General features: G+C 40.2%; 1 protein-coding gene across 2 annotated transcripts in view; it reads right to left on the bottom strand.

Annotated features, from left to right (window-relative positions):
* The window catches only part of LRRC1 (leucine rich repeat containing 1), a 134,224-nt gene that overhangs the window by 80,695 nt on the left and 27,495 nt on the right, over nucleotides 1–26,034 (bottom strand). The window contains exons 1-2 of one of the 2 annotated variants that reach the window (XM_045057656.1): nucleotides 15,727–15,897; nucleotides 2,482–2,599 (exon numbers count right to left, since the gene is read on the bottom strand). In XM_045057656.1, the coding sequence (XP_044913591.1) occupies nucleotides 2,482–2,599; nucleotides 15,727–15,777 (169 nt within the window). In that variant the 5' untranslated portion in view covers nucleotides 15,778–15,897. Of the gene's footprint in view, nucleotides 1–2,481; nucleotides 2,600–15,726; nucleotides 15,898–26,034 lie in introns of those variants that run through there. The other variant, XM_023254065.2, reaches the window with a different exon arrangement.

Raw genomic sequence — 26,034 nt, 5'->3', positions numbered from 1 at the left:
TGACTTCCATAAAAGTCTAGTTAGTTTCTTTCATCAGTATGCTGGAAGGTATAAAGGGACACATGGGAGGAAGCATGTGGCCCTTCTTTCTAGCTAAGAATGGAAAGAAACTGCAGATGTGAAAGTGGTAGAACTTTTCTAATGCCAATTTCAAAACTGCTCTTTTATTTCTTCAGATTGTGTGATTTCAGTGACCACTTTCCTAAGTCACTGCTTCCTTATAGAATTAATTGTCAGCGATTCTTCATAACATATAATTTCTGAGACAAGGGATAGCAGTTTCAATTACATATACTTCATTGAATTTTTAAAATTTTTTTAATGTTTATTTACTTTTGAGAGAGACAGAGACAGAATGCGAGCGGGTCGGGGGCAGAGAGAGAGGGAGACCCAGAATCTGAGGCAGGCTCCAGGCTCCGAGCTGTCAGCACAGAGCCCGACAGGGGCTTGAATTCACGAGCTCTGAGATCATGAGCATCACGAAATCAGATGCTCAACCAACTGAGCCACCCAGGTGCCCCTAATTTTTTTTTTAACGTTTATTCACTTTTGAGAGAGAGAGAGCGAGCGGGAGCGAGGCAGAAGAGGGAGACCCAGAATCTGAAGCTGGCTGCAGGCTCTGTGCTGACAGCTCAGAGCCCCACACGGGGCTCAAACCCACAAACCGTGGGATCTTGACCTGAGTCCATGTTGGACACTCAACGGACTGAGCTACCCAGGCGCCCCTCAATTATATATACTTTAGATCAATGTGATATAGGATAGCTTAGCAGCAGTTCTGGCCTCAGATGCCTGCCCCATGCCACACTCAGGTGTAAGGGGAGCTGTATCTGTGCTGAGGGGTGGGGTCAAGCTTTGCACTACTTGCCACCCCTGTTTCCGGGGAGCCAAACATCAGGGTGTCCTGTGACCTACAGCTTGTAGTTTATACTTGGCCTAAAAAGATGAGCTGGAGCAACCATTCCTCACTTAGAAATGTGTCATTGGCAAACAGATGCCCCAGCAGGGTCAGAAGCCAAAAAGTGCAAGGCAAGGCACCACAACAACTTGGGCCTGGAGGGGCCAGTTCCAAGAGAGCAGGTCAGCAGGGAGGGAAGAACAGAGCAGCTACCAACAGAAGCAGACACACCATAAGACAGAGGCCATGAAACTCCAAACATAGTGTCCGATGCCAGCTCCGTGCCAATGCTTTTGGAATGTTAGCTCCACCCCCATCCTTAAAATCCAATACCCTTTACCTAAGCAGATTTGGGTCCTCTGCAACCCATTCAGCCAGTCCAAAAAATAAGATTTTTTCACTTTTTCCATTACCTTCAAGATAAGAAATAATTCTCAAGAAAAATAAAAGTAGAGTCTATGTCAAGAACATATGGCCTGGCCTAAAGACAGTTTCCAATTCATGGGATCTGATAGATGACAAAAATTTAACAGCTGTTAAAAGTAGGGGGTAAAATCGTTTTTTCTTCACACTTTCAATTAAGCATTGATTACACTGCTGTCTTATGACAATGACCCACCAAAATATTCTGTACCTGAGCCTTGTGGTTTCTGTGGAAGGCACGAGAATGAAAGATCCAGATCTGAGGCTCACTGAGGAGAAACTTGAAGGGAAGGGATCATCATTTGTATAAATAATTCAGAGCACGCCGGGGCCTATCCTGAGGAAGTTACACCAGAGTCTTTGCAAGAACTGAATTCCATCACTAAAGACAGGGCCACTGGGAGCTGCCACTTGAACTCAAAGTAATTAATCATGTCTGCTGTCACTGGCAGGGGCTCCGGCCCACTCCACGAGTGCTGTCGGGGCTATAATCCACAAGGTTAAACCAGGGTATCCACTTAAAAGTGAAAGGTTAAACGGGATAGAGATATCCTACTGGAATGTTCAAGAAAAAGGAAGCACTTCATCATTCCAGTGAAACCTGGTAATCAAAATAAACTCACAAAATATACCACACAAACCCCAGTGTGCAGAATCATCAGTGGCCTAATTAGGAATAATCAATCTCACGACGATGCCTGGACAGCGAGCTGCTCTGATCACTGCAGGGAGACAGATTCTCACAGGAGCACAGCCGGACAAACCAACCTTCCCCCCGCCCCGCCCTTCCCCCTCGCCTCAGCAGCCTCTGAGCACTGGGCGAATGACCGCACCAACAGCTCTCAGTGTCACACTCGGTAAAATGAGGGGGCTGGGTATTATGACTGCCCAGTCCACTCTCCGGCTCTCTGAATCAGACTGAACCTACTTTGAGAAAATCATCATCTAAAAATTGTGCCATTACACATTTTTGGCAAATACCCGTAAGCTGACTAAACTATTCAGTAATGGCATTAATTTCATCCCCAAATTTACACAGAGCTTTTCCATAACCACCGGAAAAAGCAACTCCAACAGCATTTATCCAGCTACATTTACTAAAAATTGCCCCCAGCACCAGAAGAGACAAATGGACAATTCAAGTGGAATCTTTTTCTTACCATTCCGAGACACATCAAGTTCCACCAGCTGCATGAAGTTTGCTATTTCTGGAGGGAGCCGCTGAATTTCATTATCACTAAGTCCAAGCTTTCGTAATTTGACTAGCTGGAAAAATTGCTGAAAGACAAAATAGTTTTGCATGGGTCTCACATATATTTGCAATGTACACTTTCTGCCCCATATGAAATTTAAAACACTATGTCTTTTAAAAATTAATGAGCATTGTACCAACGTCAACTTCTTGACTTTGATATTTAAATAATAGTCATATAATAGTCATGTAGTCAACCACTGGGATAAACTGGGTACAAAGACATCTCTGTACTCTTTTCACAACTTCCTATCAATCTACAATTATCTGAAAAGTTTTTAAAAATGAGTAAGTAGCTCACTGAGAATGGTAATTACTCCTTTAAACTATCCAGTGGGTGGTCACACTTTCTACTTATAGAAAAGGATATTCAATCTGTGTTAAGTAAATTTATGTAAAAATTAGAATAAAATATTTTAAAAGACATTTTTAATAGAAATGACTGTGCATCAGAAAGTATATAAATATCCCACAAATGTGCAAAGGGAACAAATTGTTTTTGACCAATCGAAAGCAAAGTATGCATACTTCCATTAACCAGGGCATACTGAGGACACGCCTCCCCCGCCCCCCCCCCCCCCCGCTCCGCATCCTTTAAAACTGTACTAAAATGACACTAAAACAATTTATACAAAATGGATATAAATATAAAAATATGAAATAAATGCATGAAGACAATTAAAAATGAGAAAGGACAAGAAGCAAACTAGACATGCCACAAAATCCTTAAAGTCAGAAAACAGATGAACCAATGGGAACTAACAAAAGAATCCAAACAACGCTGAAATCCAACCCTGTGGAGTAAGGAGTCAATAGGAAATTAGGTCCAGGTGACCTCTGAAGGAAGGAGAACTGGTTGAAAATTTATATAAAGAACAGTTAGGTCCCCACATCCTCTTCTCTACCCTGCATAGCCAGGCAGGAGACCAGAAATTTCCCTCTAAAAGAGTTGACTCTAAGCACAGCTGAGGGCAGGGTGAGGCACCCTACTAAAAACAGAAGGACTGAGTCAAAGCCCTGTGAGATTCCACCCCCTTCCCAAAGCCAGGCTCCCAGGCAGGAGAACAGACCCTACAGACACGAATTACAGTACAGTACAGAGAATCCCCAGGTTACAAGCCCACCCATGCACAAAGAGCTTCCAACTATCTTCCCTCCCCCCCGCCCCGCAAGTGTCTGAATCAATCAACCTTTCTTTCTTTCTTTCCTTCTTTCTTGCTTTTCTTTCTTTATTCTTTTATTCCTTTCTTCCTTTCTTTCATGTCTGGGGGGGGGGGGGTGTTTGTTTTAGTTTTTTGTTGTTGTTTTTTGGTTTGTTTGTTTTGAGACATAGAGAGCACAAGCAGGGGAGTGGGCAGAGAAAAAGAGAGATAATCTTAAGTAGGCTCCATATTCAGTGTGGAGCCTGATGCAGGGCTCTATCCCATGACCCCGGGCTCATGACCTGAGCCGAAATCAAGAGTCTGATGCTTGGGGCGCCTGGGTGGCTCAGTGGTTGAGCATCTGACTTCAGATCAAGTCATGATCTCATGGTACGTGAGTTCGAGCCCTGCATCAGGCTCTGTGTTGACTGACAGCCCAGAACCTGGATAGTGCTTCGGATTCTTTGTCTCCCTCTCTCTCTGCCCCTACCCTGCTCATGCGCTCGCGCGCTCGCTCGCTCTCTCTCTCTCTCTCTCTCTCTCAAATAATAAATAAATATTAAAAAAAAGTCTGACACTCAACCAAATGAGCCACACAAGCAACCCCAGATCTGTCATGCAACCCCAGATCTGTCATTTCAACAAAACCAAGGTTTTCTGGACACTTGAGGAAAGCCCCTAATGCAAGAGAGTACCCATGTCAACCAAAAAATATAATTAATACCCTCAGAGAAATAAGAGAAAATGAAGCAACATGATACCATAAAAAGCAAGCTTCAAAGAAGATATGTTTTTAGAAATTAAAAAAATATGTAGCATTAATAAAAGAAATGAAAAATAAAGTTAACAAGATCCCTCAGAAAGTAGAATAAAAAGACTATGAAACAGAGAAATGAGACAGGAAAATTCAAGGACTGGTCTACAAGGTATGATATCCAACTAACAGGTATTCCAAAGGAAAATACAGGGGACTGCATCTTCCAGTTAGGATAAGTCCACCATATGGCCAATAAAATGAATGCCAGAGACATGGAAGAATACCAGGAAATATAAAACTTCAGAATGCCAGAAACAAGAAGATTCCAAAAGCTTCCAGAGACCAGGAGGTGGGGGTTGGGGGTCTAACAAAGAATTGGGAATCAGAAAGGGGATGGACTCCACAGCAGCCTTGAAAGTAAGAAGGTCATGGAGCAATGCCTTCAAAATTCCAAGAAAACATTATTCCCAGCCTAAAATTACATCAAGTATGATGACAAAATAAAGACATTTTTATACATGCGTGGTCTCAAAAAAAATGCCTCTTCCTTGCACCTCAGGAACCCATTAAATGTGAGCATAAATCTCAAAGGAGGAGGATCGGAGATCCAGAAATCAGAGAATCAACAAAACAGAGAGAAACAAAAGAAATTCCCAGAAATGAAGAGTGAAGAGACTTCTAAGATGTCAGCTGAGCAGCTGGCCCTGAGAGCGACTGGTCCACACTGCAGACAACAGGGAGGTTCACAGAAGAAAGATTTTTTGGAGGGGGAGGGAAATGCACATCTGTGGGATTATCTGATGTGTTTGAAAAGATCAAGAAGATTTGTTTGTCGATAAGTTAGAAACATAGAAAACAAAGTAAGCAAAAAACAAAAAATATAAAGTATTCTTATATATTCATAATATAAATTTAAGACTCATTTATGAACAATAATTGGTCGTAATGGTTTAATATCCACATATTGATAAAAGCAAATTTTACGTTATGTCAATTTTGAGAGGATAGAGAAGAAACAGTAAGTACTAAAGCCACATCTTCCATAGAAAGAAATCAAAAGATAACTACAAGTGAAAAAAAAAATCAAATTAAAAGCAAGCTTAGCAGTGTTGGGGCATACATCAGTGGAAAAGCCAGGAGGTGGGGTTTCTCAAGAGTCAGAAACTGGGGTGGGGACAGGAGGTGCAAGGGGCTACTGTTCTTCACTGTCACATTATGAATGAAGCTCACTGGATTTTAAAAAAAAACTATTTGCATATAGTGCTTTGCTAAAAATATAAATTACATTTACAAAGGAAAAAGTCTCTATTAAGATTACAGGCTTCTCCAAGTGATAATTTTGAAGAATGCTACTATTTAATAAGTTTCAGGGACTATATACTTCTATAATCAAAAAGAAGGCACTGTCATTTGGAAAGCAATTGGCCAATACATAGAACATAAGTTTTCAAGTCCACTGACATAATAACAATACTTTTGAGCATCTGTCCTTGTAACACACAGTAACTGAAAATAAGAAAAACGAGCTACAAGGCACAGTATGTCTTTGCATTATCAGTGAAAAGGAAAAACTGGAAAACATATATGTAAAATAAGGGAAATGATCAGCATGTTATTAAATAATTCAATACTGAGTAAGAGACCTAAATAATTACTAAAAAGACCATATAACTTGAAAAAGATTTACAATGCAGATATAATTTTAAAAGAAAAAATTGCAGGTACACTGTAAAAAAGCATGTGTGCATGCTGACAGGAAGGAAACACAAGAAAAAAAGTTATTTTAGGTGATAAGGAAAATGCACAACTTTAAATTATTTAACAAAAAATGCAAGATATTTTTAAATAAAATAAACTATGAATCTCAGCAAATGGACACTACTACCAATTAGCTGTACCTGATAATGAAAGTGCTCAATGAAAGAACTAATCCTGTGGACTTCTTTAATCATACAGTTGAGATTTAATTTCTTAAAGGAAAGGTACTGAAATTTCTTTATACTGGTTGTACGAAAGCATTAGCTGACACAAAAGCCATTCAAAAGAGTCACATATTTGAATAATTGAGCTTATGCCAATTGTTCAAAGAGTCTGACAGTTTCATAATGCATCAATGTGTTTACTCAAGCATGAAAAGCTCACTTTATTCTCCAGGAAAGATAGAACCGCAAGAGCACAAAACCATCACCAATTCCATACATTCAGGAACCATTCAGAAATAATACAAGAAATCAAGTCACTAAGGTACTCAGATCTGCAAGTGAATAATAAGTTCATTTTACATCTGTGGAAACAACAGCCTACAAGTCCCCACATCTAGTGTAAATCATAACAGCAGACAAATTTAAGTTTTGTTCTGCATATTAAAAGCATCCTCAAAGAGAGCCTGTCACAAACACCACTTTATTCAACTTGGGATGTACAAACCAGACGTAAAAACAACCCCATCTGACAGGATCCCAAAATGAAAACAGTATTTCTTAAATCCTCCCCTCATTACCCAGATGGGATCTTAATTTGGCATCCAAATGCTTTAAATTAACTATTTTCTTCTAAGACCAACACCATGCCACTAAGATTTTATTAAATCCTCAAGTTCTCTACTTCCTCAGATAGTCTGGGGAAAAAACCCACCCAGCTATAAGCCCTTCTGCCTTCTCTTGACATTAGCCAGGGCACATGCAGAACAATTCATGTCGCTGTCTTGGCAGGGTGCTGCAGCACAGGGCGATCATGTGACACAACACACAGACACCATTCTTCAACTATATACCATGTCTGATTACAGCACACTGGCCCACTTTGGAGGACACTGTGTACAATTACACGCCAAGGAACCCAAACTGCCTTGGCTTGTTATGCCACACCACAGCCTTCTTATAGCCACCCTTGTTTTCAGTAGATGCAGAGTCTCTAATTTGGCTGAACAGCATGTTTCCTTTTCCCATTCCCCATTTTGACAAGATTCTTTTTCCTTCTCTTTTGGCAGAGTGTTGGTACCTCCCTTCCTCTTAGAAAGGGACATGGGAAATCTTAGTCCTAAAACAGCTATGTCCTTTTTAATTAGTATATGGCCAAGGATCAGTCAATTGTTCCCCCACTGCCCAAACTTCTCCTCCCCAGGGTAAACATAAAACATTGTTACAGAGTCACCTGGAGGACAATAACACGAAGAATGTTATTAAACTCCAGGGGGATACCTGGGTGGCTCAGTGGGTTAAGCGTCCTGACTTTTGGTTTCACCTCAGGTCATGATCTCATGGTTCGTGAGTTCAAGCCCCACGTCAGGCTCTGAGCTGACAGTGCTGAGCCTGCTTGGAATTCTCTCTCTCGCTCTCTCTCTGCCCCTTCCCCACTGGTGCTATCTCTGTCTCTCTCAAAATAAATACAGAAACTTAAAAAAAAAAGTCATTAAACTCCCGAAAAACTGACTCCAGCTATAATGACACCAAATTGATTCAAAGATTTCCCTCCCAGGTTCACTCTAACCCTTCAACTAAACGGTGGCCCCTTTTCATGCCCACGTAACTCTCATCACATCCCTACTCCTGTCCCCTTTGATCTGAACTGTCTTTTTGGCCAACCCTCTTGATAAAGATATGGTGAAGATATGGTAAAGGTTATGATACAGGACATAGTTGACCCTTGAACAACAACACAAGGTTTGAACTGCATTTTTTCCCAGTAAACACAGTACAGCATTATAAATGTACTTTCTGTTCCTTATGATTTTCTTAATAACAATTTTCTCTAGTTTACTTTATTCTAAGAATACAGTATATAATACATACAACATACCAAATACATGTTAACCGGCTGTTTATGTTATCAGTAAGTCCCCCGGCCAACACGAGGCTATTAGTAGTCGAGTTTTGGGAGAGTCAAAGTTATATGCAGATTTCTGGCTGTCGGTGAGGGTAAGAGGTAGCACCCACAACCCCCACGTTGTTCAAGGGTCAACTGTCTATCTGGCATCATCTGGCAATGTTCTTTTCTATGAGATTTATAAAAAGTGACTGTAACTTTATTACTCAGAAATTCTATTCCTATACCTATTTTCAAAAAATTCTCATATTATTCCAGAATACATAAATGTGTTTGACAGAATTATTTGTAATTGCCCAAAACTATAAATAACTCAAATACCCATCAACAGTAGATCTAACAGAAGTATATTCTTATAATGAAATTCTACATAGCAATGAAAGTGAAAGCTAACTGTTAAGTCATTACAGGAAAGAATCTTAGAAATAATATTCAGCAAATGAAGCTAGACACAAAAGAATGCATACTATATTATTCCACTTATATAAAGATGAAAAATCAAAAAAAGTTACACTATTTTGTTTAGCGATGCACACAGAGGTGGTGACATCTATAAACAAAAGCTAAGAAGAGATTCTTATGAAATCAGGCTAGTGGCTACCTATAGGTGTAAGAGAGAAGACTGTGATCAGAAAGGGCATCCAACAGGCTTCTGGAGTCCAAGCAATGCTAAATGTCTCAACCTGAGTGGCAGATACAAATGTTCATTCTATAATTTGTTATAAGCTGTACATTTATTTACACCTTATGCACTTGGCTATATATCTTTTTTATTTTACAAAAAGAATAGCTTTACTTATTTAAGAAGAAAGAGACAGAGGGCACGTGCATGAGCACACAAGGAGAGGGGCAGAGAGACAGAGGGGAAGAGAGAATCTCAAGCAGGCTCCATACTGTCAGCACAGAGCCCCACACAGGGTCAACTTCACAAATCGTGAGATCATGACCTGAGCTGAAATCAAGTGTCGAATGCTTAACCAACTACGCCACCTAGACACCCCTACAATAAGAATAGTTTTTAACGTTGTAAACTACTTATTAATCAGGAAGGAAGATACTAGACAACTAGCACCAAGGGCATCAAATTCTTTTAACTCCTCATAGTTAATGTTCATTAAAAGCAATGACATTATATCCAGAGGAGAGGAGAAATAAAATGATGATAGTGATCAAAATGACATTAGAAACGATAATGCTATAGCCAATATGAAAGAGCAATCAACCTCTCTTAAGGGATTCTCTGTGCTTGGCAGTAAGTTAAGGACTTTACATGGGTTACATTCTTTAATCATCTCAATGTTGCCACAATGCTGATACCTATATGTACCAGTTAACTTCTGCTGTCTAACAAACCACTGCAAATTCCAAAACATTTTTTTTTTCAATTTCTCACATTTTGTGGGGTGGCTGGGCAGTTCCTCTGCTGCTGTCATCTGAGCTCACTCATGCAACTACAGTCGGCTGGAGAGTCAGAAAGGCTGCAGGATCCACCGTGGACTGACTCTGATGGTCTGGCAATTACTTTGTCAGCTAGAGCCCCACTGTTCTGCACACGGCCTCTGTCCTCTCCCTGATGACAAAGTGGCTTCCTACATAAAGCTCTCCAAGTCGAATTCAAAAGGGGCAAAGAAAGATGCTGCAAGGACTCTTGGGACCTAGACCTTAAAATCTGCATGCTGTTGTTTTTGCCAGGGGATTGGAGAATTAATCTGTACCTGTAGATGGAAGGAGCGACAAAAACCTTGAAAAGAGGCATGGGATGGGCGAAATCTGGTAGAGTAAGTGGTCTACCACAAAATATGTAGAACGCTCAGGTATGCCACAGAAAAACATATAAAACTGAATAGATTATCCTAGAAAATTCTATGCTTGATCACAGAGTAATGATGTTCCTAAAGAAAATTTAAACAGAAAATATAACAATATAGTGCACCAACTTTGGCTAAGATAGGATTTTTGTACATGAGAAAGTTACAAATAAAGGAAAAAGTCCAAGAAGTATTCACAGAATAAGTTGTCTAAAGCAGAGAATTCAAATAATCATACGTCACATCTAGAATTTGAATTTGAAAGAGTTTTAGCAAATATCCAAAAATAAGAACTTCTGATAAGTATTCATAAGATCTTTTTTTTTTTTTTTTTTTTTTTTTTTTGGTAAACAGGTATAGAACAGGAAGGTCCCTAGGTGAATCACTGTGTTCCCTTGTGGAAAAAAAAAAAAAAAAAGTATCAAATGATTAAAGGGCTCTTTCTAGTTCTAAAAGTTATAGGATTGCACTTCAAAATACTTTCAGTGTACCTTAAGAAAAATGAAAATCCTATTAGCACACAATACAATAAGCATGAGGTTAAAAATGCATAAAATTACAAAAAGTAGATTAGTGGTTGCCAAGGAAATGGTGAGTGACTGCTAATGGGTATGGGGTTTCCCTTGGGGTGAGAAGAACATTCTAAAACTAATTGTGGTAACGGCTGCACAACTCTGAATATACTAAAAACCATCGGATCGTGTACTTTCAATGGGTAAATTACATGGCATATGAGTTATACCTCAGTCAAGACATCAAACCATTCCTGAGGCTGGCAGATACCAATGAGGAAGGAATCTCTTTTGGTGATAACAGACTAAGCGAGGGACACCCAGGCACCTTTATTTACTTGAATCCTTATAGGTACCAGTAAGGTAAAGCTTTTGATCTCCAGTTAACCGATGAGGAAACTGAGGTTTCAGTCACATTTTGTTGCTTCACTAATGCTGCTGCCAGTTAATAACATTCTTTAAGGAAAATTCTGAAGCATGATCGTGTTGGAGGCTCACAGAGTAATAAAATGCTCAGGTTAACTGGCAAACGGAAAACATTTGTGAAACTATATTCTAATTAGCTACATAAAACAGGGAAAGGGGGAGTTTAGGCTACAAAAGGGAAAACAGAGTAAAACTGTGCCAATGCTGCGTTTCATCTTGATTAATGAGTTGAAAGGGAAATGGAAGAGCACGCTAATGAAACCAGCAAGTAAGAGCACATAAGTGGTGTCGCTGCCCCTTAGATCCAGGCCAAAAGAGTAGACATAAAAGGAAAGTAATCTAGACAGATAAGAAAATGAGTCAACTTCTAGAGGATCATGGGCAGAGAGAGGTAACTCCAGATAAAGCCTTCGGCAAGGGGAAGGCTGACAAAGACAGGGAAAGCAGTAGACAGAAATCTGAAACAAGTATATAATATGATATAGCAAAAGGGCATATAAAGAAAAAAGGCTCAGTCTAGTTTGGGGGCCCAGGGGAAGGTTTCACCAAGCACCAGGACAGTCCTGGTAAATTTCAAAACAGGCTAACAATACTGTCTATTCAACTGGCAATTCAATTTTTTTAAACCATTTTCAGATAAACATAGAATGGAATTCAAAAGAGACTCACAAATACATAAGAATTTGAAACACCGATTCACAAAATTTAAAGCTGCTATCCATGCACTGCTGCATGAGCCAGGTAAGAGATAAGAAATATGAAAGGACTGAGACCAGCACTGGGTTCTGTGCTGACAGCTCAGAGCCTGGAGCCTGTTTTAGATTCTGTGTCTCCCTCTCTGCCCTCCCCTGTTCACACTCTGTCTCTCTTTGTCTCTCTCTGTCTCTCAAAAATAAATAAATGTTAAAAAAAATTTTTTTAAACCAAAAACATCATGATATAATATTTTATATAATATTTTACATGTACAAAATAAATTATGTAACATGTATTTAAATTGTAAAGCAAAATAATAAAATAAACACCTGAAAATCCAAAAAGAAAAAAAAGAAATATGAAAGGAGATAAAGGTGCAACTCCTCAATAAAACTAACCACTTCACTTCCTCTATAATCTGAAGCAGGAAGAAACATATTTCTTGTCCAAATAAATGAAACAGATCACAGGAAAAAAGTCTCCTATTCTAAAATATAATTTTTTAATTGGTTCGTGATTCAGCAGCACAGGTACCCTTTCTTTATGCAACAAAGAAAAGGGTGTGGGCTCTTGCCATTACAGAGCCCTAAAAGGTCATGAGTAAAACAAATTTCACAGAAGCAAATTAGTTTCCCACTGAGTGTTAGCATGTATACTTCAGCATTTATAACAAAGATGTTTACATTTACTTTGCTTAAAATATTTCTCTTTCCAATTTTTCTGTCTTCTGGGCTCTGCTAATAATTTCATCCTCTATCATTTGTTAATATATTTGCACATTTTCGAGGCGCTTTTATACATTATCAAGCTACAACCAATAATGAACCCTGACAAAGATATTGATGCCCTAAGGGTATACCCCACACCCTCAACAACAGGTGTGAATCACTTTGAAAATCAAAATTTTATTTACTGTGCTATGATTAGTAGATAAGGCTTGCAGTGGTATTTACAATGATTAGGAGAAGAAAAACTTTTATTAAAATTAAAATGTATTTGGTGCTTGCTGCAGCAGCACATATACTAAAAGTAACATAAATTAGGACAGCATTCATTACTTTACTGAGAACCTCAGTGAGGGGACAAGCCAAGGACATGTGCTGATGGCACAGATGGAGAACTGACAAGACTTGGATTGAGCAGGACTGGCTCAGCACAGAGAAGGGTCAAATATGACAAAGTGAAAAAAAAAATCAACCTGAAACACCACGGGGGAAGGATTAAACATGGGATGGTAAATTCAAGCAATGAATAATTATATGGCCATTAAAAATCTTGCTTCTCTTTTGGGACTACACTAAAATCAAAAGCTTTTGCACAGCAAAGGAAATCATCAACAAAACAAAAAGGCAACCTACTGAATGGGCGAAGATATTTACAAAGATGTATCCAATAAAGAGGTGATATCCCAAATACAGAAAGAACTTAAACAATTCAACACACACACACACACACACACACACACACACACACACACAATCTGATTGAAAAATGGGCAGATGACCTGAGTGGACATTTTTCCAAAGAAGATATCAATATGGCCAACAGTCACATGAAAAGATGCTCAACATCACTAATCATCAGGGAAATGCAAATCAAAAACACAATGAGATATCATCCCACACCAGTAAGAATGGCTAGTATCAAAAAGACATGAAACAAGTTGGTGAGGATATGGAAAAAAAAAGGAACCTTTGTGCAGTGTTTTTGCAGCCACTGTGGAAACCAGTGTGGAGTTCCTCAAAAGATTAAAAATATAAATAGCATATAATGCAGTAATTTTACTACTGGGTATTTACCCAAAGCAAATAAAAACACTAATATGAAAAAAAATCTGCACTCCTATGTTTACTGCAGCATCATTTACAATAGCCAAGACATGGAACCAACCTAAGTGTCTATCGGTAGATGAACAGATAAATAAGATGTTGTACATACACCCATACACACACACACACACACACACACACACACACACACACACACACACACAGGCATATTACTCAGCCACAAAAAAAGAATGAGATCTTGTCATGTGCAAGAAGCACATGCAACACTGTCAGGTGCAATACCTGGAGGGTATTATGCTAAGTGAAATAAGTCAACAAAGACAAATACCAGATGATTTCACTTATATGTAGAATCTAGAAGACAAAACAAACAAAAAACCAGACTCTTAAATTCAGAAAAGAAACTGGTAGTTGTCAGAAGAAGGGAGGCAGGAAGGGGCAGGGTGAAAGAGATAAAGGGGATTAAGAGGTACAAACTTCCAGTTATAAAATAAATAAGTCACAGGGATGAAAAGTCAGCATATAGGGAATATAGTCAATAATACTATAATAATGTATGGTGACAGTTGGTGACCACACTTACTATGGTGAGCACCGAGTAATGCAAAGAATTGTCAAATCAGTATGTTGTACACCTGAAACTAATATAATATTGTATGTTAATTATACTTCAATAAAAAAATGTAAAAGTCATGTTTCTGGGGAATATCTAAAAATATAAACACACATGTTCTAGGGTTATCAAAAAAATCAAAATTGTATAAGCAGTATAATCTCTATTTTGCTTGTATGTAATAGGAATTTTAGGGAAAAAAACTACTTTAAAAAGGTAAATCTTATGGGGAAAAAAAAAAGAATTTAATTTAAATGATTTAGGATCATTCAACCTTTGGGTGCTGATGTTTTACACCACAGAAAGCCAAAAATTCTACTTATCTAAAGGAAGAGCTGTTTTTCCTTCAACTGTATCTTCAAGCAAAACTTGCAACCAGTTTACATATCAAAAAAATTCTTCCAAAAGAAGTCAAACAGATGTTCACTTAAGTTTATTAAAAGTGGTCTTATATTTTGGCACAGGATGTTCAACAAGGTGAAATTTTTCATATATTGTACTCAGGAAAACATTACATGGCTCAAATGGAATAAAACTTCGTTTAGTGGAAAGTGTCTCTTGGATTCAACACAATTTATCCAAGCTAACAGCATTAATAAGTACCGTGTATATATACATATATACAGCCACTGTGTGTGTGTGTGTGTATATATATACATATATGTATGTATGTATACATATATACATATATGTATACATATACATATATGTATACATATGCACATATATGTACATACACATGGTACTTAACGCGTATATGTATATATATGTATAATATATGTATATGTATACATATACACACACACAATGTGCCTATTTTATGCAGAGTTTTGAAGTGGAGAAAAAGATGTTCAAACAAGATGTAGCTCTTACTCTCAAGGAACATCCAGGAGCTGACACAAAATATGTGGACTACAAGGGAGCAAGTGAAAATCATAATAAATGAGGAACAAAATGCTATGAAAAGAAAATAAATGCCTCCTGTCATGTTATGCCCCTACAGGTTAAATTTTTTTAGAGTCAATTAAGCTGTTTTATGATCAGGCACACAACACCATTCATAAGAATGGATTATTCAGAGAAAATATGTTAGGAATACTGTTACTGAATTTTCTCAGGAAATACACCAGCATGTGGATCAACAATCAGTTCTTCTGAACTAACAGGCTCAGCTAAGAATAAAGATGGGCAACACTGATGCGTCCCTGTCTTTGGAAGAATAGGATACCTTGGACTGCCTATTAGTTAATGTTTTTCATCTCCTGAAGCAATAAATGGATACCTCCCTAGCCAAGGTTTGACCTTTTTGGATAGCAAGCAACAAATGGGGGAATTCAGTTACTGCCACAGCATTTAAAAAAATTAATCTGAGTTATCAGAGTCCGATCATTCAAGAATGGCCCATAAACTTCTAGGGCAACATTTAACGGCACTTTTAGTGTGTACTAATTGTAAGTAAAGGGGAAAGAGAAGAACTGTGTCTCTTATTCTCAGTAATGCTGAAGATGACCAAACCGTTTTAAACCATTATCAGGAGACCTTGAAGGGTTGGAGGAAGGACCTCACTAACCACTTAGTACGTACGGCATTTTGGGGTATTGCAGCCGCGAACCCGTCTCTAACAAACTGCTGCATGGCTTAAGCGGTAGCCCTGCAGTGGCAGTCATGATGTTACTATATTTATTTTGGAGAGCTGGTTTCAAGGAACTGCCAAGGTACTTTTCCAAAAGAGGCGGGAGTGCATCATCAAGCAGTAGACTCTAGCAAACACTGAAAGAACAAATAATCCAAGCATCAGATGCATACTTAGTGAAGTCTCACATGACTCCAAACAATTTAAATGTGCAACCTGATCTTTGCATAGGCTAAAAAGTCACTGCTGGCCCTAACCAGATATTCGGCATTTAGAAATAGAAGGATCACTGCAGAATTTAGCAGGGGGGAAGGGCTTGATTTGCCCCAAAGCATTTTCTACATATTCTGAATACACATGAGCTGCGACATACATTTTGACTTTTCTAAAATCACATTTTAAGATTAAAATAAAGTAATTTTAGTATGAAAGTGTCTCTCCCCCTGATACGCTTACATTGCTAAGTGTTTATAGCTCCTGTAAGAGCAGCTTTCCATCTTCAAGATAAGTCCTCTCTCTGATTTAAACTTCTCACACATACTAAATTCACACTATTTCCTACTGGCTGACCAAAACAGTGGTGAGAAGCAAGATGGAAAAAACTGAGAGTAGATTCCCTAGCAACTCGCAGTCAAGCAAAAACAAAACAGAGCTCATGCTGATCGCCATATTTTAGCCCCACAAACTGAACTAAATATTAAATTCTAATATTAACCCAGATGAAGAACCACAAACACAAGGCCTAATTTTGAAAACTTTCTGAATTGCCCCACTGTTTAAGGAACAAGAGAAACCATTAGTGTCCAAAAGAGTCTGTTCAACTCCCATAGTCTGCAGTTCCATCTGATTAAATGTGGAAGTCTAACAAGTCTGCTTTCTTTGTGATGAGGGAAAGGCACAGCTCTCAGGGCTACATCTTTGAGCTGCTCTTTCTGACATTCTTTAAATTTTACTTTTACTATTTACCAGCAACTTATTAGGTAAGCGGCCAAACCGACATTCTTAGCACTCATTTAATATAAGAATATACATCTCAATTAAAAAAAAAAAGAGGGGTACCTGGGTGGCTCAGTCGGTTAAGCGTCTGACTCTTGGTTTCGGATCAGGTGATGATCTCACAGTTCATGAGTTTGTCCCGCATCGCACTCTGCACTGGCAGCCTGCTAGGGATTCTCTCTCTCCCTCCCTCCCTCTCTGTCCCTACCCCTGCTCACTCGCTCTCTCGCAAAATAAATAAACATTAAAAAAAAAAAATTAAAAAAAAAAAAAAAAGAATGTACAGCAATGCTAGATGATGGCCTGTGGACCACACAAGGAGCCACTTCACTCGCTAACCACAGCATCTGTCTAAGGACATGGTTCTTTCACTGTGACAAAGCTCTTCAAAGAAGTTCTGGCAGTGTGCTTGTATTGCTGACCAGTTGGTTCCTCAGAATAAAGACTACATACTAAGTACTTATTCAGGATATCACCGCAAGGGTGATTCTCACAGTCGGAAATCTCTGTGACATGAAATCAAAAAGAACATCTGAGGAACATTCAAGAAAAAGGAAATGTAGGAATCATAAAGGATACTCCGCAACATGAATTCCAAAATAAAGTATGTGAGACAACAGCACTGCTCCAGTTCTGGGACTTCCAGGAAATCAGCAACAGATCCCAGTGTCCAGACAAGATGGCATGAACCATGTTCCGTATCCTGCCAGGGCAATGTTCTCAGGTACTTCTGTGGTCCCGGACTTCTAGGCTACCACTGCCCCAGCCTCCTAGTCCCAGCTGAGTCTAGCTTTTTACCCAGGTATGTAGAATTCATTTATTCATGCTGTGGCTCATTATACCATGTCATCAGCACCCATGGGGGCTGACCCTGACCTGGTACCACTGCGTCCTTTTCCCCTTGGAAAGCACCTTCCACAGCTTGGCAATCCAGACGGACTACTCATCAAAGACTTCTTTTACGAAAGGTGATCTCCTACACATGGGGTAAAGCAATTTATAATTAAAACACTACATTATAAGAGCAGAATTTGAAAAATCTAATTTCAAAAACTTTCTAACACTTCACTTTTTACAAAAGCAGCTCTAAAATAATGAGAAATACCTCTAATGTGCCAGGTACTAGTCTAGGGACTTCACGTACATAATCTTATTTAATCCTGTAACCCTGAGCCAGGCAACCACTTTAATTTCACAAATAATGAAACTGGAGCACAGAGAGTTCACATACCTGAACTCAGTTTACACAGGTGTGTCCACCTGTCTATTGTAAACAGTACGGCAAAGAAGCACCATGGAATCCAAGGTGTGTAATTCCAATTCCCTAATTTACTGTTTGTTTGTGTGACCTCAAACGAGTTGTTTAACCTCTCCATGCCTCAGTTTCCTCATCTGTAAGAGGGGGTAATAACAGCATCTATCTCACATAGAACTATAGTGATAATTATATGAATGAACATAGGTGAAGCATTTACAACAGTGCCTGACATGCGAGAAAAGCTTAATAAATGTTAGCTACAACTGCTATTTTGCCACCACATAGCACACCCTCGTAGATACCCAAGTTACTAAGACTTCAAATGTAAGACATTTAAATCCGATTACAAATCTTGCTATCTATGGAGTATAGTGTTAGGATGGAGCTCAGTGCTGAACAAGGATCACGCTGACACGTTTTAAGACTTATTTCGTTTTCGAAAGCAGAGAAGGACCACAAACAAAAAGACATTATACACATTCATCAACAGATGGCTGGGACCAAAAGTTTAAAGAGCCTCAAGAAGGGACCTTCACAACTAGCTCGCAAGTCCGGTAACCCACATTCCACCAAGTACTCAAGCTACTATCCAAATACAACAAGTAAATTCAAAACTAGTGTTTCATCAAATCAAATCATTAATCATAATCAAATCATGAAAAACAAAATAAAACAAAAAAAGTGAATGAAAACTTACAGGGAAGGGCTGTATGGATTTGGGGGAAGCTCAGTAACTTAGTGCAAAGCAAGTCAAGACTTTAGGGTGGGCCTGACCTGCACACAAAATGGACACAGGGTGGGAGTGGATGGCCTGGAGGCCTAAACAAGAGAGGGGCTGTGCACATCAGAGATGGCTCGGCAGCCAGCAGCTCGGGTGATAACCTGCCTGGCTCAGAACCGCAGGGTGCTGCCCTGTGGCTGGCCTTCTCTAGTCCTGGCCCTGTGCAAGATGGCAAAGAGACTCAACCAGATCTCTGGCTTCCTTCCAGGGCCAACAGTCTCTGATTCTAATTATGAAAAAGGAAGGAAGGAAAGCAGGTGACACAAATTACTCACGTGTCTTTTCCTTGGTCTTTAAACTGAGAGCCTCCAACTCTCAAATGGGTTATGCTCCAAACACCATGTTCCAAAGGCCATGATTAAGCCTTCAGGTAAGCCTTTAAGTCTACTCAACCCCTAACCAGTATAAACATGTCTTCTCAAAGCTTTCCAAGGACTATCCACTAGTTCCAGAACAAAGGACAAACTCCTTCATTTCAATTCAGGGATGCCTTAGCCTGAGCATAGTCTACGCCATCATCAACATTTTTGTAGGTCCTGATAGCTTGTAAAGTCCCTTCTTATATCTCATGCCACCAAGAGAACCACCCAGTAAGCAATAAGTCATTACCAACTGAACTTTGGAAAGCAACATGGCACATGAAGCCACGCCTCACACCCAGCCTCTCTTGCTGCAAGGCCAGCATCCTGTCTTGTCTACCTTCTGCCCCACAATTGCCCCAGTGGTCGTTCCAAGTTTAGTTCCCACACCCACAGACCCATCCATACACCCCATGTTCTATCCCCAGTGAATCATTTGCTATGCATCCTGCATTTACTGTTTCCAACACCCTTTCCCGGTCATCAACATCTTACTCACCCCTAAATGCTCCACTCGGAAGCCTTTTGCCCAATCACCTTGGCAAAATTCAAACTGCCTCTCCAAAGCATTCTGTACAGACATCCTTCACTGGATGAATAAGCCTCTGTTTTAATAAACCGTATTATACACACCACTGTGTCCCTCGGAACACTTATCATGGTTCTGCCACATGGTAAATATTCAATGTGCAGTTGTCCAGTGAAGTGACCTAACATGATTTTTGGCTGTTTTTTTTTTTAATGAAAATGAATTCTAAGTTCTAATTCAGGATATTTGGAGCATACCTATGCTCTGTAAGCAACACCAGCCCCACACCCACAAGCTCTAGACAAGAAATGGGGGGAGGAAACAACTTTTGTGTCAAAATGGAGAGAACCAAACCCTCCAAATTTTAAGAATTACTAGGGCAACTGTTAAGCATATGGATTCCTAGGTCCCACCTCAGACCTGTTAATGCATCATATTCATGTAGAAGGGCTTAAGGATCTGATTGATCAAGCAAGTTTTGGTAACACTGCCTTTGACCACTGGGTCTTGATCCTGGATGCATATTAGAACCACCAAAGTACACCTTACCTAAGATAGGGCCAGGGTTAGACCATGCATTCATTACAAGGGCGATATGGCCCCCAAGAGGATAAAAATTAATGGCCGGGTATTTTCAAAGTCTTAGCTACCACAATGGTTTGTGGTCCATAATACATCTGTGGTATTAAAATTTCATGATGGAAGATGCAATTAGAAAAAGTATGTCTAGGAGCACCTGGGTGGCTCAGTCAGTTAAGTGTCTAACTTTGGCGCAGGTCATGATCCTGCAGTTCGTGGGTTTGAGCCCCACATCGGGCTCTGTGCTGACAGCTCAGTGCCAACAGCTCAGTGCCTGGAGCCTGCTTCAGATTCTGTGTCTCCCTCTCTTTCTCTGCCTCTCCCCCACTTGTTCTCTCGCTCTCTCTCTCTCTCTCAAAAATCAACATTTAAAAAAAATTTTTTAAGTAGGTCTAGGGACGCCTGGTGGCTCAATCAGTTAAGCATCTAACTCCAACTCAGGTCATGATCTCACACTTTGTGGGTTCAAGCCCCGCAGCAGGCTCTGTGCTGACAGCTCAGAGCCTGGAGCCTCCTTCAGATTCTGTGTCTCCCTCTCTCTCCACCCCTCCCCCATGCTCGCTCACTCACTCTCTCTCTCTCAAAAATAAAAATAAACATTAAAAAACTAAAACAGAAAAAAGAAGAAGTATGTGTAAAGAGGCTCCGGGTAAGGGAAGGGCAAGAGGGTGATAAAGAAACTAAAGTTGAGAAACCTTGGATTAAAGTGATGAAAAATGTGAACAGCTCTTGAAATGTGCATAAAGCAAGATTTCCCCTTTGCCCCACATATTTGCCCTATAGTTGCTCTGAATTAAAAATCTGCTGACAGGGGCAAGTCAAACATGACATGGGCTTGAATGTGGGAACATGAGTATATATGGGCACCTTCAGAACAGTGCACCTTATCAAATACAAACTTTTAATATGTTACCCATGGCAATTGTTGACGGTTCTTTACTCTCCTTTTGCAATCTTGAGCCAGGGTGTGGTGGGACATCCCTTCTCATTTCAGGCTGCCTTGGAAGCACCCGTGCTCCCACACCCTAAACCTAAATCAAAATGAGACTCTAGGCTGGAAGATGGTGTGGCCCCTTCAGGTTTAAAATCTTTAAATCCAGATGCATTTCCCAAGTGGGCCTCTCCCAAGGCACACGGACTGGCCAGCTGTGGTGATCAGGAGTCCAAAAGAGAGACGGATAGTGTAACCGGGATGAGATACGAAGATCACGCCTGAGCAAGCACACATGTACGCATGTGGGCAGCCTGTCGGTGGGGGTGGGCAGCCCCAGATGGACAGAACAGTCGTCACAAGGGAGCAAGGAGAAGGAAGGGAACTGTGAGTAAGCCCGTTCTCTGCCTGAAAAATCCTTCAGGACACTTAGCCTGTAAGTTACTCAAATGGGCAGAAGCCAGCAATAACGAGAGAAGGAAAGTGAAAGAACACAGGCAATAAAACACACCATAAAAATACCGAAAGTAGATCAACAGATTATAAAAATCATAATTTCAGAATAGCTTAAAGACAATCTAGTCTATGGTCCCCAAAGCTGGCCCATCTACTGTGCCCCACTTAACTCAGCAAACCAGTTCTGAGTCTACCACAAAAGCATCAGATTCCTGAACTCCATCCTCAGAGACTCTGAGCCTGCAGTGGGGCTGATGCACACTGTTTTAGAAAGTTCCCCCAGGTGATTCTGATGAGCAGCCAAATCCTGGAAGCATGGTTCCAGACCTGATTTTGTAGACAAAGAACCCAGTTCCCTTCCTCTTCCTAAAGGTCTTCCCATCTCCTCACTGACTGCTACTCTATTTCTGAATGCTGACTCAGTACAATGCTACCGGCTAAAAAAAAATTATTTTTTCCGAAGCCACCATCAACTTTGGAGAATGCCCCTTACCCTGTTTCCATACCTCCAGGGACAGAAAGCACACCTATAATGTTTGTAAGACTCCCCATTTTCCACTCCGATGACTTGTCTGCCATTTCCCAGCATTACTTTTCAAAACAGTGGCGGTAGAAAGAGCTCACTGAACAGCAGAGGCTGAGACAAACATGGCATCCAGGCTCCTGAGCCTGGCAGGACTGGCTGTCTGCCCAAATTAGCAGGCTCCTATAGAAGTACATTTCTAAGGCAAGGCAGCCAAATTTTAGAACCTGCTCACTCTTCAAAGATTTCTTCCTCCGTGCAGACCCGTAACACTCCACATCCCAAGTGCATTCCTCCCCCACCACGTATTCAAGATTTGGAACCTATTGCCATTAGGAAGTCTCCCTACAAACCACACAGACCAAATGTCTAAGGAAAATTTCACGTACCTTCTCCACGTATGGTTGCCAGGCAAAAGTGAGTACTTCCCAGGATACTAGAACATGCTCAGTACAGAGTCACCAGAACAGCAAGGCCTAGTGATAAGATTTGGTCCCAACCCGTGAAGAGCAGAAAGTGGGTCAGGAGAGAAGATTTGCAGGGAATGTCAAAGGGCCTATGAATATCTGCAGGCTTGTCACACGGTCAAACGATTACACTTGCTTGGTATGGTCCAGGAGCAGGAAACTAAAGGAAGTAAAATGTTCCTCTATATATTGAGCCAAAATGTGACAGGGTCTTCTGGGAGCACAGTGACTCCTCTGTTCAAGCACAGGCCAGAAAACTGCTTTGTGTGGTTTTATGAAGGGAACAGATGAATCAGTGGGTGGTTGATCTAGAAAGTGCCTTCTTGACCCTAAGATTCTACAAGCACAATCTTCCTACACACGCTCCTCCTCCCATTCAAAATGTACCAAGGTTCTTAGGTAACAGCCTGTGATATGCACTTTGGCCTATAATTACTTGCACCAAGTACAGTATTTACAAGGAGCAGCAAAGCAATCTACAGGTTATCTGGGGTCAGAAGACAGCAACCCAAATTCAAGTTGGAACATGATGTCACATGCTCTTGACAACTAGAAAAAAAATTAGGAAGCAATGACCAAGTCAGGTAGCAAAAAAACATAACTACTTTTCTTGCCTACTGGAAGGAGGAAGAAATGGGGGTGGCAAGACAGCATCATCGACTTGACTTTTTCATGAGGAAACACACGGCGGTATACTAAGTTCTATATGAAAGGGCTCACATCCTTCCTTGGAAGTTATAAAGAACTTTTAAAAATGGAATTCTAATTGATTCTTGTCAGTATTTTACATGCTAATAGAATCTTCTTATTCTATTTTTAAATTAAAAAGTCTGAACTTGGGAGATGCATCCTAGCATCCAATCTATTTCCTCATATTTGTGACAGCTGAGCTGGAAAAGCCAGAGGATGCATCACAGAACAGGGTTTGCTCAAACACTCCTTCTAGTGCATGAAAAGACTCACACCCTAACTGGGCTCAGCCTTCCTTACTGATGGGAATGAGTTCACATCTCCCTGGAATACACACGGGGGTTAAATGTCTGCAAGAACAATATGTCACAGAGAATGGATTCTCCATGAAGCCATTCTTCCCTTGCATGATGAAGAAGCACACACTATCAGAACCCAGAATGGAAAAAAATGGAGTGCGAGAGAATTTGGTTACAGTCAATGAGATTTCAACACTTTGCCAGCAACAGGGAGGAGGCCATTTGTCTGATTAATTCGAAGTGAACCACAGTCAGAATGTGAAGGAACTGCTCTGCTGTCCATGCGTCTAGCAGGACCTGGCTACTGCCCAGCAACCATACAAGCACTAGAAACCTGTCCTCCCTGGAAACCTCTAGCAAGACATGCTTGCACCGCTCAAAGTCACTTACGAGGATAATGGAAATGCCAACTACATTCCAGACTACAGCAAGACTGATGGAATAAACCTCATCTTATTTTGCCCTGACTTCTTCTTTTCCAAGGGTACACTTGAATTCATGAGCTTTCTCTGTTTTTTTGCGGGCCTTTATTTTAGTGTTCCTCATCTGTTTGAACACTCAACAGGCAAGTTTTAACCACATTCTTTGGTCTCTCTCTGGCATCTGAGCCTTCACTATTGCTGTATCCTCCCCAACTCCTCTGCAATTTTCCTCCCTCGATTGCTATGTTCTTCTTGTCAAGGATCTGTACTCCTTACTGGCCACCTGACACTTAAACAGTGGATGAGCTGTTCTTACAGGACCTAGAAATATTCAGTCAGGGTAAGAACAAAGAGAAAATGGTATTTCAATTCATGACAAGTGCAGTAATTATATTTCTTTTACAAGTTTACTTCAAAATAATCATTGACAAAAGCCTAAACACTTCTGACTGGCTCCAGTCAAAAAGGAAAAAAAAAGGAACGATCTCATACCATGTATTTTTTTTAATTTTCAAAAAAGCCTACCATTAGAAAGCAAAGCATTAACCTTGACATCTATCCAAAGTCAATCTTGCAATGCAGCATTGATAACATGGGCCAGAGTAGTTAACTGAAAAAAAAAGCCTCCTTTCCAGCCGTCTTTAATAGTGAAGCAATCTGCGCAGAAGCAGAGAAAGGCTACCAAAGGCAAAATAACCTAAAGAGTAGAGACAATGCATTGAGAAGGAGAAAGCAAGGGATGACTTCTCAGATAGTCATCAAGATGGTCCAATATTCTCAGAGAAAAGGAGGATACAAAATGGAAATGCACCACCATCATAAATCACGTGCACCTCAAAATGCAGTGGGAGCTTTCCATGACGGGCGACAACGAAGTCTCCGAGCTGGGTGACTCAGCCTTAAGGCATAAGAAGCACGGTGCCGAAGGCCCAGGACACTTTGAGGGGGCCCCAAAAATGTCTTAATTTCTTTTAAGGTCAAAAGAAAAAAATGAATAACAGTAAATCCAGCTTGAATTTTGTCTAGCACAGTCACAATTTTATGGAGGAAGAGGCCCCATGAAGGCAAAGTGCCTATGCTAGGGCCCAAAGAGTTGAATTCAGCCCTGTCTATAGAGAAGAAAGCAGATGCCAGCAAGTTTCTCAGGGTCTAAGGCAGATACATAAGAATCTGCAGGATGTTTAAATCTAATGACATTAACAAAATGATTTTCCATAGTGGACTCTGAATATTACAATATGTACAAAGTTAAGGAAAAAAAATAATTTTGCTTTCAACTGTTCAAAGAAAGCTTGATGCGAGTGACAGGTTCTTCAGTGGTCTACGGATGACAGAAAATAAGCTCTGACACCAGGAGAAACAACAAGTAAGTCAAGAGATCCTTAAGGAGATCCTTCTACATAATAATAGTGCTGACTTTCTAGTGTGTTGCCTTGTTCTTTTCTCCCCTGGTCATATCTACTTCATTGTAAAATTGTTTTTTTTTTTTTTTTTTGCCAAAGTGTGATTTTACTATGTGTACGCTTCAGTGTCTTCCTCCCACCCCCCTTTTTTGTATATTACATCATGAATAATTTCCTATGTCCTTAAATGGAGCATCTGGAATTCACCAAGGTATGCGATAACACCTCTTACGCTGTCCTAAACAAAATAGAGAGTCGTGGGCAGAAGGATAAAATGGGAAGATTCACAACTGGTTGAACAAAGTCAACTGGCCAGTGGGCTCATTACCTACCTGTTGGAATAACTATGGGGGTATGATCCAGGGCTTCACACTGTCAGTGTTTTCCCTAATGAATTTAGTGTGCCTACTATGTGCAAAACCCCACACTACATACTTTACACACATGGACTCTCCTTACCCTCATAATAAGTTTGTGAGACAAAGATTTGCCCATTTTATACCAAGGAGACAGGATGGTGATGGAAGTTCAAAGAGGCTGAGTGATTTGCTCAAGGTCAAAACTAG

Source organism: Felis catus, chromosome B2 (genome assembly GCF_018350175.1).
Source record: "Felis catus isolate Fca126 chromosome B2, F.catus_Fca126_mat1.0, whole genome shotgun sequence".
Taxonomy (NCBI): Eukaryota; Metazoa; Chordata; class Mammalia; order Carnivora; family Felidae; genus Felis; species Felis catus.
This window is presented reverse-complemented; position numbering and strand designations above follow the sequence as displayed.